General features: G+C 54.7%; 1 protein-coding gene across 1 annotated transcript; it reads left to right on the top strand.

Annotated features, from left to right (window-relative positions):
* The first annotated feature begins 504 nt into the window (after positions 1 to 504).
* Positions 505 to 3,105, top strand: LOC127475922 (homeobox protein not2-like). Its single transcript, XM_051798112.1, has 3 exons — positions 505 to 712; positions 2,202 to 2,386; positions 2,887 to 3,105. The coding sequence occupies exons 1-3, from the start codon at positions 505 to 507 to the stop codon at positions 3,103 to 3,105; spliced, it is 612 nt and encodes a 203-aa protein (XP_051654072.1).
* The last annotated feature ends 8,651 nt before the right edge of the window (positions 3,106 to 11,756 follow it).

Below are 11,756 nucleotides of genomic sequence, written 5' to 3'. Positions count from 1 at the left end.
GTGCTGGATGCTCCTGCCTGAGTAATTCGGGGCCAAAGCCCCCCTGGGGGAGGATAAATGGGGGGCTCTGCCCCCGGGGCAGGGGGACATGGAGGGGACATCCCCACCGAGGGCAGTGGGACGTGGGAGAACATCCCAAACGGGGGCAGGGGGACATGGAGAAGAGGACACATCCCCTTGGAGGGCAGGGGGACATGGAGGGGGGACATCCCAGTTGAGGGTAGGGGGACATCCCCATCGAGAGCAAGGGGACACGGGGAGGGGACATTGCCATCAGGAGCTGGGGGACATGGCAGGGGACATCCCCATGGAGGGCAGGGGGACATGGTGGGGGGACGTCCCCACCCAGGGCAGAGAACACGGCACGGGGACATCCCCATGGAGGGCAGAGGGACAGGGAGGGGACACGGAGGAGTCTCGGGCCCCTCCCCGTCCCCTCCGCCCCCGCGGTGCCCCCGGGCCCTATAAAGGCGGGCGGGCTGCGCTGCCCCGGGTGGCCCCGCGATGCCGACCCCGACCCCCAGCCCGGCGCCCCCCGGCCGCTCCTTCACCATCGCCGCGCTCCTGGGACCCTCGGGACCCTCGCCTCGCCGTGGGCCCCCCCTGCCGCCGCTCTGGGGGTCCCCCCCGGCTCCAGCCCCGCTCCTGCCGCCGCTCTGCACCGACTGCTGCGGGGGAACCCCCGCATGGGCCGCCGGCCTCGGGGCTACAGGTACCGACACCCCCCCCAAACCCCGCACAGGGACCCCCCTCTGCTGCTCCCGGGGGGGGCATCGCCAATGGGGACCTCCTTCCTGCTCCCCAAAGGGGGATCCCTTCTCCCACGGGGAAGCAGATTCACCTCTCCTGGGGGACACCCCTACATGGGAATCTCCTTCCTGCTTCCCAAAAGGGGATCCCTTCTCCCAGGGGGACCCACATCCATCTCACCCACAGGATACCCCCAGTGGGGACCTCCTTCCTGCTCCCCAAGGGGGGATCCCTTCTCCTATGGGGAACCAGATTCACCTCTCCTAAGGGACACCCCTAATGGGAACTTCCTTCTTACTCCCCAAAGGGGGACCCCCTTCTCCCAGAGGGACATCCCCAAATTAGGACCTCTTTCCTGCTCTCCATAGGGGGAATCCCCTCTCTCAGGGGACCCACATCCACCTCTCCTGAGGGACACTCCTAAATGGGGACCTACATCCTGCTCCCCTAGGGGGGATCCCTTCTCCCACGGGGAACCAGATTCACCTCTCCTGAGGGACACTCCTAATGGGAACTTCCTTCCTGCTCCCCAAAAGGGGATCCCTTCTGCCAGGGGGATCCACATCCACCTCTCCTGAGGGGCACCCCTAATGAGGACTTCCTTCCTGCTCCCCAAGGGGGGATCCCTTCTCCCGTGGGAAATCAGATTCACCTCTCCTAAGGGACACCCCTAATGGGAACTTCCTTCCTGCTCCCCAGAAGGGGGACCCCTTTCTCCCAGGGGGATATCCCCAAATGGGGACCTCCATCCTGCTCCCCTAGGGGGGATCCCCTCTCTCAGGGGACCCAAATCCACCTTTCCCGAGGGGCACCCCTAAATGGGGACCTCTTTCCTGCTCCCCAAAAGGGGATTTCTTCTCCCAGAGGGACACCCCTAAATGAAGATCTCCTTCCTGCTTCCCAGGCAGGGACCCCCTCTCCCAGAGGGACCCACATCCACCTCCCCCACAGGATACTCCAAATGGGGATCTCCTTTCACCTCTCCAAAGGGAAGATGCCCTGAAATGGGAACTCTTCCAGGAGAATTCCATGCCCAATTCTCTTGGGACACCCTGAAAAGGGACATCTCCAAGAGGGAGAGCTCCTTCCACCTCCTCATTGGGACTACCTCCAGAGGGAATATATCCAGGAAGGACCCCTATCCACCTCTCCAAGGAGATCCTCAGCAAATGGAGGATATTCCACCTCTTCATGGTGACTCCCTCCAAAGGAATTCTCTCCGACAGGAACCTGTATCCACCTTTCTAGGGAGATCTGCATCAAATGGGGGACCCTCTCCCACCTCTTCACATAGGGAACCCCCTCCAAAAATAATCTTTTTAAAGGGGACACCTCCAAGTGGGAAGATCCCTTCTGCCTCTCCAGGAAATGACCTCCCAGGGAGGGACCCCACTGGGACCTCTCCAAGGGCTCCTCTGCATCCTGACCCTCCCTCTCTCTGTCATCTCCAGGCTTCCTGATCTCCAGGTGCTGCTTCCCCATCTTCAAAGCCAAGCCTGGCAAAGCCAAGAGGGTCAGGACCATCTTCACCAGTGACCAGCTGGCCCGGTTGGAGAAGGAATTCTCACGGCAGCAGTACCTGGTGGGCACGGAGAGGGGCCTGCTCGCCTCCTCCCTGCACCTCACCGAGGAGCAGGTAACCCCCCCCACCCTCCAGCTCCACCTGGGAGGCTCCCAAACCTCTGTGCCAATGGGTGGGACCTGGGATGTGTCCCTCAGACTGAAGCAAGGGGCCTTGTGGGGTGGTGGTTGCAGAGAGTTTGGATTAAAAATGTGGAGGATGCCAGGTGGGGAAACTGAGGCACGAAGGGTTGTCCAAGAGCCATGAACTTGTGTCCCTCTTAAGGCTGGACCTTCTCCACCAGTGGTAGGTCCAGCTCCTGTGGTGCAGGGGGCAGTTCTCCAACTTGCCTGAGCCTGGGGGTTCAGCAGGTTGTGGAGAAACCAAGTTTGAAAGCCCTTCCCAAAGTGGGAGGGAACTGGTGGAATCACCATCCCTGGAAGTGTTCAAAAACCACGTGGATGTGGCACTTGGGGACTGGTTTAGTGGTGCTGGGTTAGTGGTTGGACTTGGTGGTCTTTGAGGTCTTTTGGTCTTTTCCAAACGTAATGATTCCATGATTCTCTGATTCCAAGGTGAAAGTCTGGTTCCAAAACCGCAGGATCAAGTGGAGGAAACAAAGCCTGGAGCAGCAACAAGCCAAGCTGGCCAAAATGGGTTTGGCCACCCCACAGGGCAGCCCTGACTCTCAGAGCCACCACGGAGAGGAGGACAAGGACTTCCCAGCGGAGTCAGAGGATGGACAGGAGGACACGGGGACAGGACCTGCACAGACTGGGACAAAGAGCTGCTGAGTGGCCCCACGGGGCCCTTTCTCCATGTGTATTATATGACTGTACCATAGCTGGCCATATCTAATATATACAGGATATATACAGGGCACTCCTTGGGCTGCGGGGGAGGGGGGGGGTGAAAATAAATTATTTATGCAATTTTTGGGCTCATCTTTGCAGAAGGAGGAGGAAAGGGAGGAGGGAGAACAAGCATGCCCACAGTGGCAGCGAGTGTTCGATGAGGGCGTCTTTATGGGAGAAAGATTTGGGGGAGTGGGGGTCACCTGCACACCCCCACCCACAGATTATCCCAAAGGTGTTGGGAGCTGGGATATCTCGGAGATCAGGACCTTCACAGAGCACCCAGGTCCTTGCAGAGGACGTTCCTCTCATAGTCCATCCATCTCCCTGCCAGTGGCATCTTCACCATAACCAGCTCTGCCCACAGCTCACATGGCCCACCCAGCACTGGCATCCCTCTCTCCAGGGATTTTGGAGCCAGGACAATGGGGAAAACACACCTGGAGAGCAGAGCTGGTGGGAGCTTTGCGAGTTGGGCACCCAGGGTGACATCTCAGCTGGGCAAGGATTAGCCAGGGTTTGATTTTAATTGCTTTACCCTGATTAGGCAGAGGTAGAGGTTTCTAATCCAGCAGTTCTGGGATGGACATTGGGCTGGGGGTGAGCCAAAAGTGGGATTTGTGGGAAGCTGGGGAGCTGCTTGAAGGATGAAAAGCAGGTGAGCACCAAGGGCCTGGGATCTGCTGGATGAAAGCAGCAATGGAGGCAGCAATGGGGACACCTGGGTGCTCAGCTGGGTAGCACCAGCTCCTGGAAGTAGATTTGCTCCATGTCTGTGCCAGGTTTGGAGCTGGAGCAAGAAGGGATCCAGGTGGAGGGTTTATTTGGGCAGGTGTGAAACCCAGAGCAAGAAGAGGGGGGGACCTTGCAAGGAAAGGAAGGAAAATTAGGGAAGGGGATGATGCAAAGAGAAGGGATCAGTGCAAGGAGAAGGGAGATGTGCAAGGAAAGAGAAGACAGTGTAAGGAGAAGGAGATGATGCCAGGAGAGAGGGCAGTGCCAGGAGAGGGTTGAAGGAGAAGGGGACAATTTAAGAAGAGACAGTGTAAGGAGAGAGGGACAGTGCAGGGAGAAAAGGGATATGCAAGGAAAGGGGATGAGGCAGAGAGGGGGGACAGTGCAAAGAGGAGATGATGCCAGGAGAGAGGGCAATGCCAGGAGAGGGTTCAAAGAGGAGACAATTTAAGAAGAGACAGTGCAAGGAGAAAAGGGATGTGCAAGGACAGGGGATGAGGCAGAGAGGGGGGACAGTGCAAGGAGAAGGAGATGATGCTAGGAGAGGGGGCAATGTTGGGAGAAGGGGATAATGCATGGAGAGAGGGAATGATGCCAGGAGAAGGCGATGTAAGGGGAGGGGGACAATATAAGATGGGACAGGACAAGGAAAGGGGACAGTGCAAGAAGAGGGGGAGGATGCAAGAAGAGGACGGTGCAAGGAAAAGGGGGATGTGCAAGCAAAGGGGATAAAGCAGAGAGGCAGGACAGTGCAAAGGGAAGAAGATGATGCCAGGAGAGGGAGCAATGTCTGGAGAAGGGATAACGCATGGAGAGGGGGAATGATGCCAGGAGATGGGATCAGTACAAGATGGGACAGTGCAAGGAAAGGGGACAGTGCAAGAGGAGGGGGAGGATACAAGAAGGGGACAGTGCAAGGAGAAGGGGCTAGTGGCAGGAGGGCGATAAAATAAAAAGAGCAGGATGCAAGAAGAGGATGGTGCAAGGAAAAGGGGGATGTGCAAGGAAAGGGGATAAAGCAGAGAGGGAGGATGGTGCAAGGAAAAGGGGGATGTGCAAGGAAAGGGGATAAAGCAGAGAGGCAGGACAGTGCAAAGGGAAGAAGATGATGCCAGGAGAGGGAGCAATGTCAAGAGAAGGAGATGGTGCATGGAAGGGGGAATGATGCCAGGAGAAATGGAGAAGGGGACGTGGCAAGGAGAAGGGGACAATATAAGATGGGACAGTGCAAGGAAAGGGGACAGTGCAAGAGGAGGGGGAGGATACAAGAAGGGGACAGGGCAAGAAGAAGGGGTTGGTGGCAGGAGGGCGATAAAATAAAAAGAGGAGGATGCAAGAAGAGGACAGTGCAAGGAGAGAGGGACAGTGCGAGGAGAAGGGGCTGGTGCCAGGAGAAGGGGCCGATGTGACGGAAGCTGCCCTTTGTCCCGGCCGTTTCAGAGCCGGGATTAGCCGGCACATCTCAAAGAGCCCAAACTGTGCTAATGTCTTCACATGTCTGCCGGGAGCCCGCGCTGCGCCGGCGGGTTTAACCCGCTAATCTCCCGTGCCGGTGGGTTTATTGCAATCAGCTCCGAGACAACGGGGCTTACGGGGGTGTTTTAATATCGCCCGGCCGGGGGCCGAGCTGATTGCGGGAGTTAAGTTGTTCTCAGGACACCTTTAATCCCCTGGGAGCTGGCAGCGCTCAGCCTCCGGCAGGATTGGGCTCCTCCCGGGCAGCCACGGGGGATCCATTCCCGCTCCAGGGGATGCTCCCGCAGGGTCTGCCCAGCCCGGACCCCTCCGCGGGGGGTGTCCGACCAGGGGCAATGGTTTAATTAAAACTGCCGGGCTTGATTGAGGTTTTTTTTTTTTAATTTACTTTTATATGAGATGGATTAAAGCACGTCCCTCTGGCACCTTGGGGTTTGACCAGGAGGTTTTTCTCGTAGGGGGTGATAATCCTTGATGGGGTGGTCGGTCCTTGGGGGCTCAGGATGGCTGTGTTCCCTCAGGACAGCTGGGTGCCAGGGAAGGCCATCCCTTGTCCTCCTCTCAGTCAGGGATTAGCCTGTTTGCAGGTTCCTCAGGGTGGGGAAGGGACTTTGTGGGACGAAGCTGACCCTGGTCATGGGAATGGAGTTGATGGTTTGCAGAAAAGCTGGATTCATTCCAGTCATTTTATGCCCTGCCAAGCCCCTACCAGCCTGGACATTCTGGAAATGGGGTAGAAATGCAGTTTCCTTCCCAGTCCCTCCCCAGTTCGGGGAAGAGGAGGTCTTGCAGCTCAGCCCAGCTCCTGGCAGATCAGCTGGGGCACATGGATTGGGATCAAACCCAGCACCGTGGAAAATAAGGGAGAGAGATGTTTGGAAAGGTTTTGGGCTGGATCAACCCACCTGGGACAGAGCCTTGGCTCTTCTCATCCCCCAGGAAAGTCTGTGTGTAAAAGAATAAGAATAAAGGAGAAGAATAAAGGAGAAGAGCTGTGTGTCTTTACCCAGCCCCCTCCTCCCATCCCAAAGACCCTGCTAGTCCCTTCCTAATCCATGACTTTCTGCAAGACATTAGTTTTTCACCTGTCTGCACAACCCGGGATGGCTTTCAGTGACAGATAATTAAAAGGAAGTGAGAATTAAGCAGCTTTATTAAGAGGATAAAGGTTATCTGCCAAAGATGCAGCGCTGAGCCCTTCCCGGCAAATCTCCTCCCTGCCCCATAGATAAGTAGGAATTTCCTAGGACAGGTAGGATGTGGGATGGGTGTGTGGGTGTATCAGGGAGAAGTGTTTTCCCAGAGGAATAGCCTGTAATGGGGATAAAATGGATGGGTGGAAGGTTGGGGATGAATGCAGGGAGCTGGTGAAGAGGTGCAAATGGGTGTCTGGCTAAATGGGATGGGATATGGATGGAGAGATAGGAGAAGGGATAACCAGGTGAAGGTGTAGCCTGAAGGCCCTTCAGGTCTTCCTCCCTGGTCTCCTTCCTGCCAGGATTATTCCTGCTGAGCACATGGCGAGGGATTTGTTTGCAGGGTGGGGCATTTGGATGCAGGACCCCTCCAGCCCCTCAATGGCCCTGATCCAGCCGCTTTCCCAGGCGCCTTCCCGGAGCTGGGAGCCCCATCCCCTCGGCTGATTGCCGTGTTTTGAGGGGGGTTGCTAAATGGGATTACCATGTGGAAGGGCCGGGATGTCGGGAAGGACAACGCGCCGCTGGCAGAGGTTCAAGGCAAAGCCGGGACACGGGATGCCGGGGGTCGTTCCCGTGCATGTTTCCAGGCTCCATCCCCTCGTGTAATCTTGTTAAATGGTCAGGGAGCATTTCCCCTGCTTCTCCCTCCCCTTTAATTCTCGATTGAAACATCAAATAAGTTTCCCGAGGCTGCTTTGACTGGTTTCGGTGGAAATTAAATAATAATAATAATAATAAAAAAAAAATATCACTGGCAATGGGAGAAAATGCCACCACATCCCATATTTTGCAGGCTTTCTGGGATGAATTTGCCCCAGGTTGCCTCGGACACAGAGCAAAGGCGTCAAATTTTTACATTAAACTCTCTTCTGGATCCATGAAAATAAGGATGGAATGGGGTAACCTGCCTGGAAATGCATCAGGAAAACCGAGAGACTAAGGACACTCCTCTTATGGGGTGAGCATTGCAGTGGCCAAAATATCCGGTTTTAAAAATCATGGATCTAAACCAGTTTCGGCGAAATGAGCTGTTACAAAAAAGCGGGGGGTGGGGGGAAAAGATGAAAATTGCATCATCTCCCTCTTTGCAAATGGTCTGTGGCACAAAATCCCTCGTCCCCGTGTCGTGCCAGTATGGACCGGCTGGGATTTCACTGGAGATGCCGCTCTGGCATCACTCTCTGAACGGCGTGATTTTATTTTGGGAGTTGATTAAATCGTTAACTCGAGCAACACAGGGATGCTGACGGGAGGTGTGGGATTGGCAGTCGGACAAAGCGCTTCCCAGCTCTACCAAAACCTCCTCCCGGGATTTATTTAGGCTGCGACCCTCCCGTGCCTCAGTTTCCCCGGCCGCAAGAGCTGGGTGAGTAAATCCTTGGACGCACGTGGTGCTGAGCAGGTCTGATCCCGCTCCCACCCGGCACCCCCGCGGAGATTCGAGCCGGATCCAACCCCTTGGATCTGCCCCATCCTTCCCCCACTCCATCTCTATTGATTTAATAAGATGGAGGGGAATTAACGGGGCCGGAGCATTGGGATAATGAAAGATGAACAAAGGGGCAGCGCTAGCAAAGATGCTGCCAGCTTTTAATGATGAGGCCGGGCAGATCCCCCGCCAGTTGTCCCTTTGGAGTGGCGATTAAGAACATACTGTTATTGTTAAGGCCGAGAGATAAATCCCTGCACCGTTTCTGATGTGATCAGCCGGGGCTTCTCCCTGCAATTTGTGATCCTATTGTGGACGGTGTTTGCCCTGGGCGAGGAGAGTCTGGGAACCACTTATGAACTATCCTTTGGTCATTAGTCTCCTCATTAGGGGAGAACAATGTGGGAGAAAAAAGATAATTGAAGGGAGCAGCGAACTGATGGTGCACTCAAGCCCGGCCCAGGGCTGCCTCAATGCTTAGTTTGTTTATAATTCCCAATTAATTTTTTTTTTTTTAAATGCGTGGATTTGGGATGCTCTTAATACCTGGAATTGCAACTTCTGTGAGCAGGGTCTTCGGGTCTGTCCATGAAGGGAAAGCCACGGAGCATCCTCCGAGAACTTGGGTTTTGGTTGATTTTGTGGGGGTCACCCAGACTTTGCTGTCAGCTGGGTGTAGGCCCACGGAATCATGGAATTATAGGGTTGGGGGGGACTTTGGAAGGTCATTTAGTCCAATCACACCGTGGGCTCCACTCATGGGCTCAACCCACGCTGTATTTGGACCCCGGGTAGGTGGATGAGCCCCCCAGGAGCCGGGAAGGGTGAGGGTGGTGGGATGCAGCAGGTCCCGCTCCCTCATTCACATCTGACTGAGACACGAGGCCAGATGTGACACCGGGGAGCGGGACACCGAGGAACGACCCCGCTTGGATCAGGGATATCCCCCCATCGAGAGGCTGGGGCAGAATCCAGGTCCTGCTGAGCCTCATTCCAGCACGGCCTTCATTAGGATCCTGCCTGGACTTGCCATACCTGGGTGATAAATCAGCCCGGGCCGCTCGAAGGACTCCGTGCCCTGGGGGGGAGGAGGAGGAGGAGAAAAAACCTCCTCAGGATGCTCGATATTATCAAGTGCTAATGAGACCTGGATGGGGCTGAGGCGCTTTGCAGGCCATCATCCCAAATTAACCTGACAATGAAGCCCGGGAGCGGTGTCTGAAGGGCAGCCGGGGTGTGTATTGACTGTCTGGAACCGGGAGAGCGGAGGAGGAGGAGGATGTGCCCTGCCCTGGAGCATAAACCAAGAATCTTGTGTTTTCCAGGGGTAGCTTTCCATTGCATTAACACGGAAATACGGAATGGATTGGGTTGGAAGGGACCTTAATGGTTATCCAGTTCCACCCCCTGCCATGGCCAGGGACACCCTTCTGCCATCCCAGGTTGCTCCAAGCCCTGTCCAGCCTGGCCTTGGACATGTTGAATCAGCTCCTGGAGAGGTTTGACAAGCAGGAGACAAAATGAGGTGACAGGGATGGAGAGAGTGGGGACGGTCTCCTCTGCAGGCCAGCGTTTGGAATAACATCCTTCTAGGAAATTCCTATGTTTCCAAGTTGTCCTGTTCATCCCAGGCTCCTGCTGACACTGGGCTCTCGCAGGGGGACGTTTGAGGGTGGCCTTGCTCTTGTCACCTGCAGCCAGGGCTCCCCTTGCTCTGCAACACCCTCAGAGTGCAGGGTGGTGCCACCCCTCCTGTCCTCATCCCAGTTTGGGGCTGTCGGTGGGACCCTGCGAGGTGCCAAGGATCCAGAGGGCAACTTGGATCCCCCGGTAGACAGGACAGACAGGGTTTTCCAAGAAAAATGGACACCAGCACCTTGCTCTGGAGCTCCCAGAAGCCCCTCGAGAGCTGGCTGAAGGTGGGATAGCCAAGGCAGGGTGGCACCTTGGCACCCACTTCCAGGTGTTCCCAGTGCAAAGGAAACCCACAGTAATTACCGGTAGCCAAAAAATTTTATCTTTTCAAGGAATATGAACATATACCCATCATCCTGCTTGGACAAACCCCACACTCCTCTTTTCACTGATGAATCCCCATTCCCCTCTCCCTGGAGGATTCGGTGGGATCCACCTTGGAAAGGGGCAAATCAGCAGCTCGAGGAGCCACAGGATTCGAGGACATTCCTAATTGCCTATTACTGATTTATGGATTATTACCTACTATTACTATGGGTTATTATTTATTATCCCTGTGGATTATTATTTATTATTGCTATGGATTATCACAGCAGAAACGGCTGCAAAAATACGACACGAGGCTAAAAGCTAAATTTAGTGTTCAGAATCCCATTTTTAAGCGAATTTTTATTGTTTTAAGAATAAAAGACGCGAGCTCATGATTTCAACCTCCTCGCGTTGGCGGTGCTGGGCTTGTTATCCTAATGACCGCCAGCACACGCCTTGTCTAATCACCTCCAGGAGCCCCTGGATCCATCTTCTCCCGGATAGGATGCTCCCGGATCCAGGAGGACTCATCCCGCGGGATTAGAGATGCACCAAATCCCCGTCACGTTTTCGCGTGTGCTCGCTGCGGGTTTGGGGGGGGGGGGGGGGGGGAGAAGTTTCCGTCCCCGCTGGGCCGGTTTTGCGGCTGGAAGAAGGGCTGGAAATGGAGCCGGGCTCTCCCCAGCGCCGGGGAGGCGAGGTGCGAAATTTCTCATGGGCGAACAAGGGAGAGCCGCGGGGTGCCCAGAGAAGGGGGGACAGAAAAGATGAAGGGGGCAGCGACGACGAGGAGGAGGAGGAGGAGGGAAAGAAGCAGCCAGGGAGGAACAAAAATCCCTAAAGCACCAACCTGGCTTGAAGAGAGGCGCGTTTTCTATGGGGGGATTGTAAAATGCGCTCTCTCTTTCCCCTTGGCAGGGGGGAAAAGGGCCCCCCCTCTATCTGATAGTCATTAGCATCAATTAGCCCCGTTTGAAGTGGGCAACATCTTTGTCTCTTCGCGAAAAAAAGAAATAAAAAAACCTTTCAGGGAGCCCATAATAACATCTGGAGCGAGGGGAGGCTGAACTCAAGTTCCCCACTTTCATCTCTTGTCGAGGGACTTGGAATGTTAATGCAGCCTCATTCTTTAATGGAGTTATCAGGAAATGCTTTTCACCTCCTTCCCTTTGCTCAGGGGGGATGTTTACAAAGGGCTGGGGGCTTTTTTTGGGGGGCTTTTTGGGTTGTTGTTTTGTTGTTGGGATTTTTTATTTTTTTTTTACCCCTTCCCTAAGAAACTCCCCCCCTTTGCCCACCACCTTCCCCTTTTATTTTCTACGCGCTCGAAAACCAAAACTGGAATAAAATAAAATTAAGAGAATACAGTGAATTTTTTTTTAAAAAAAAAATTAAAATAAAATGGAATAATTAAAATAAAATAACCACTGCTTAAGAAAAAAAAAGAAAAAAAGAAAAAAAAAAGGATCAGATCCCATCCTTTCATCTCTTTCATCTCTCCACCTCGGAGGGGCTGGAGCTGCTGTGGGTGGTGGGGGGGGGTGTCTGCTACTGGGTGCTACATTTCCCAAGTCATTACCAGCGAGTGAAAATTTCCAGCTTTCCAACCAAAATGCATTAGCTGAGCACACAGTACTAATGGGAAACAGGACGCGTCATTAGGCAGCGGATTTGGCCGAGCGGGGAGGAGAAGGCGAAAGGGAAAAGTCAGCCCGTGGTTCTGCTCCTTGTCCATCCCGGCGGCTCCC

This window comes from Manacus candei, unplaced genomic scaffold (genome assembly GCF_025592945.1).
Source record: "Manacus candei isolate 608988 ecotype Guabito, Panama unplaced genomic scaffold, ASM2559294v1 h1tg000048l, whole genome shotgun sequence".
In the NCBI taxonomy this organism is placed as follows: Eukaryota; Metazoa; Chordata; class Aves; order Passeriformes; family Pipridae; genus Manacus; species Manacus candei.
The sequence above is the reverse complement of the archived record's forward strand: the minus strand, read 5'-3'. Positions and strand labels throughout refer to the sequence as shown.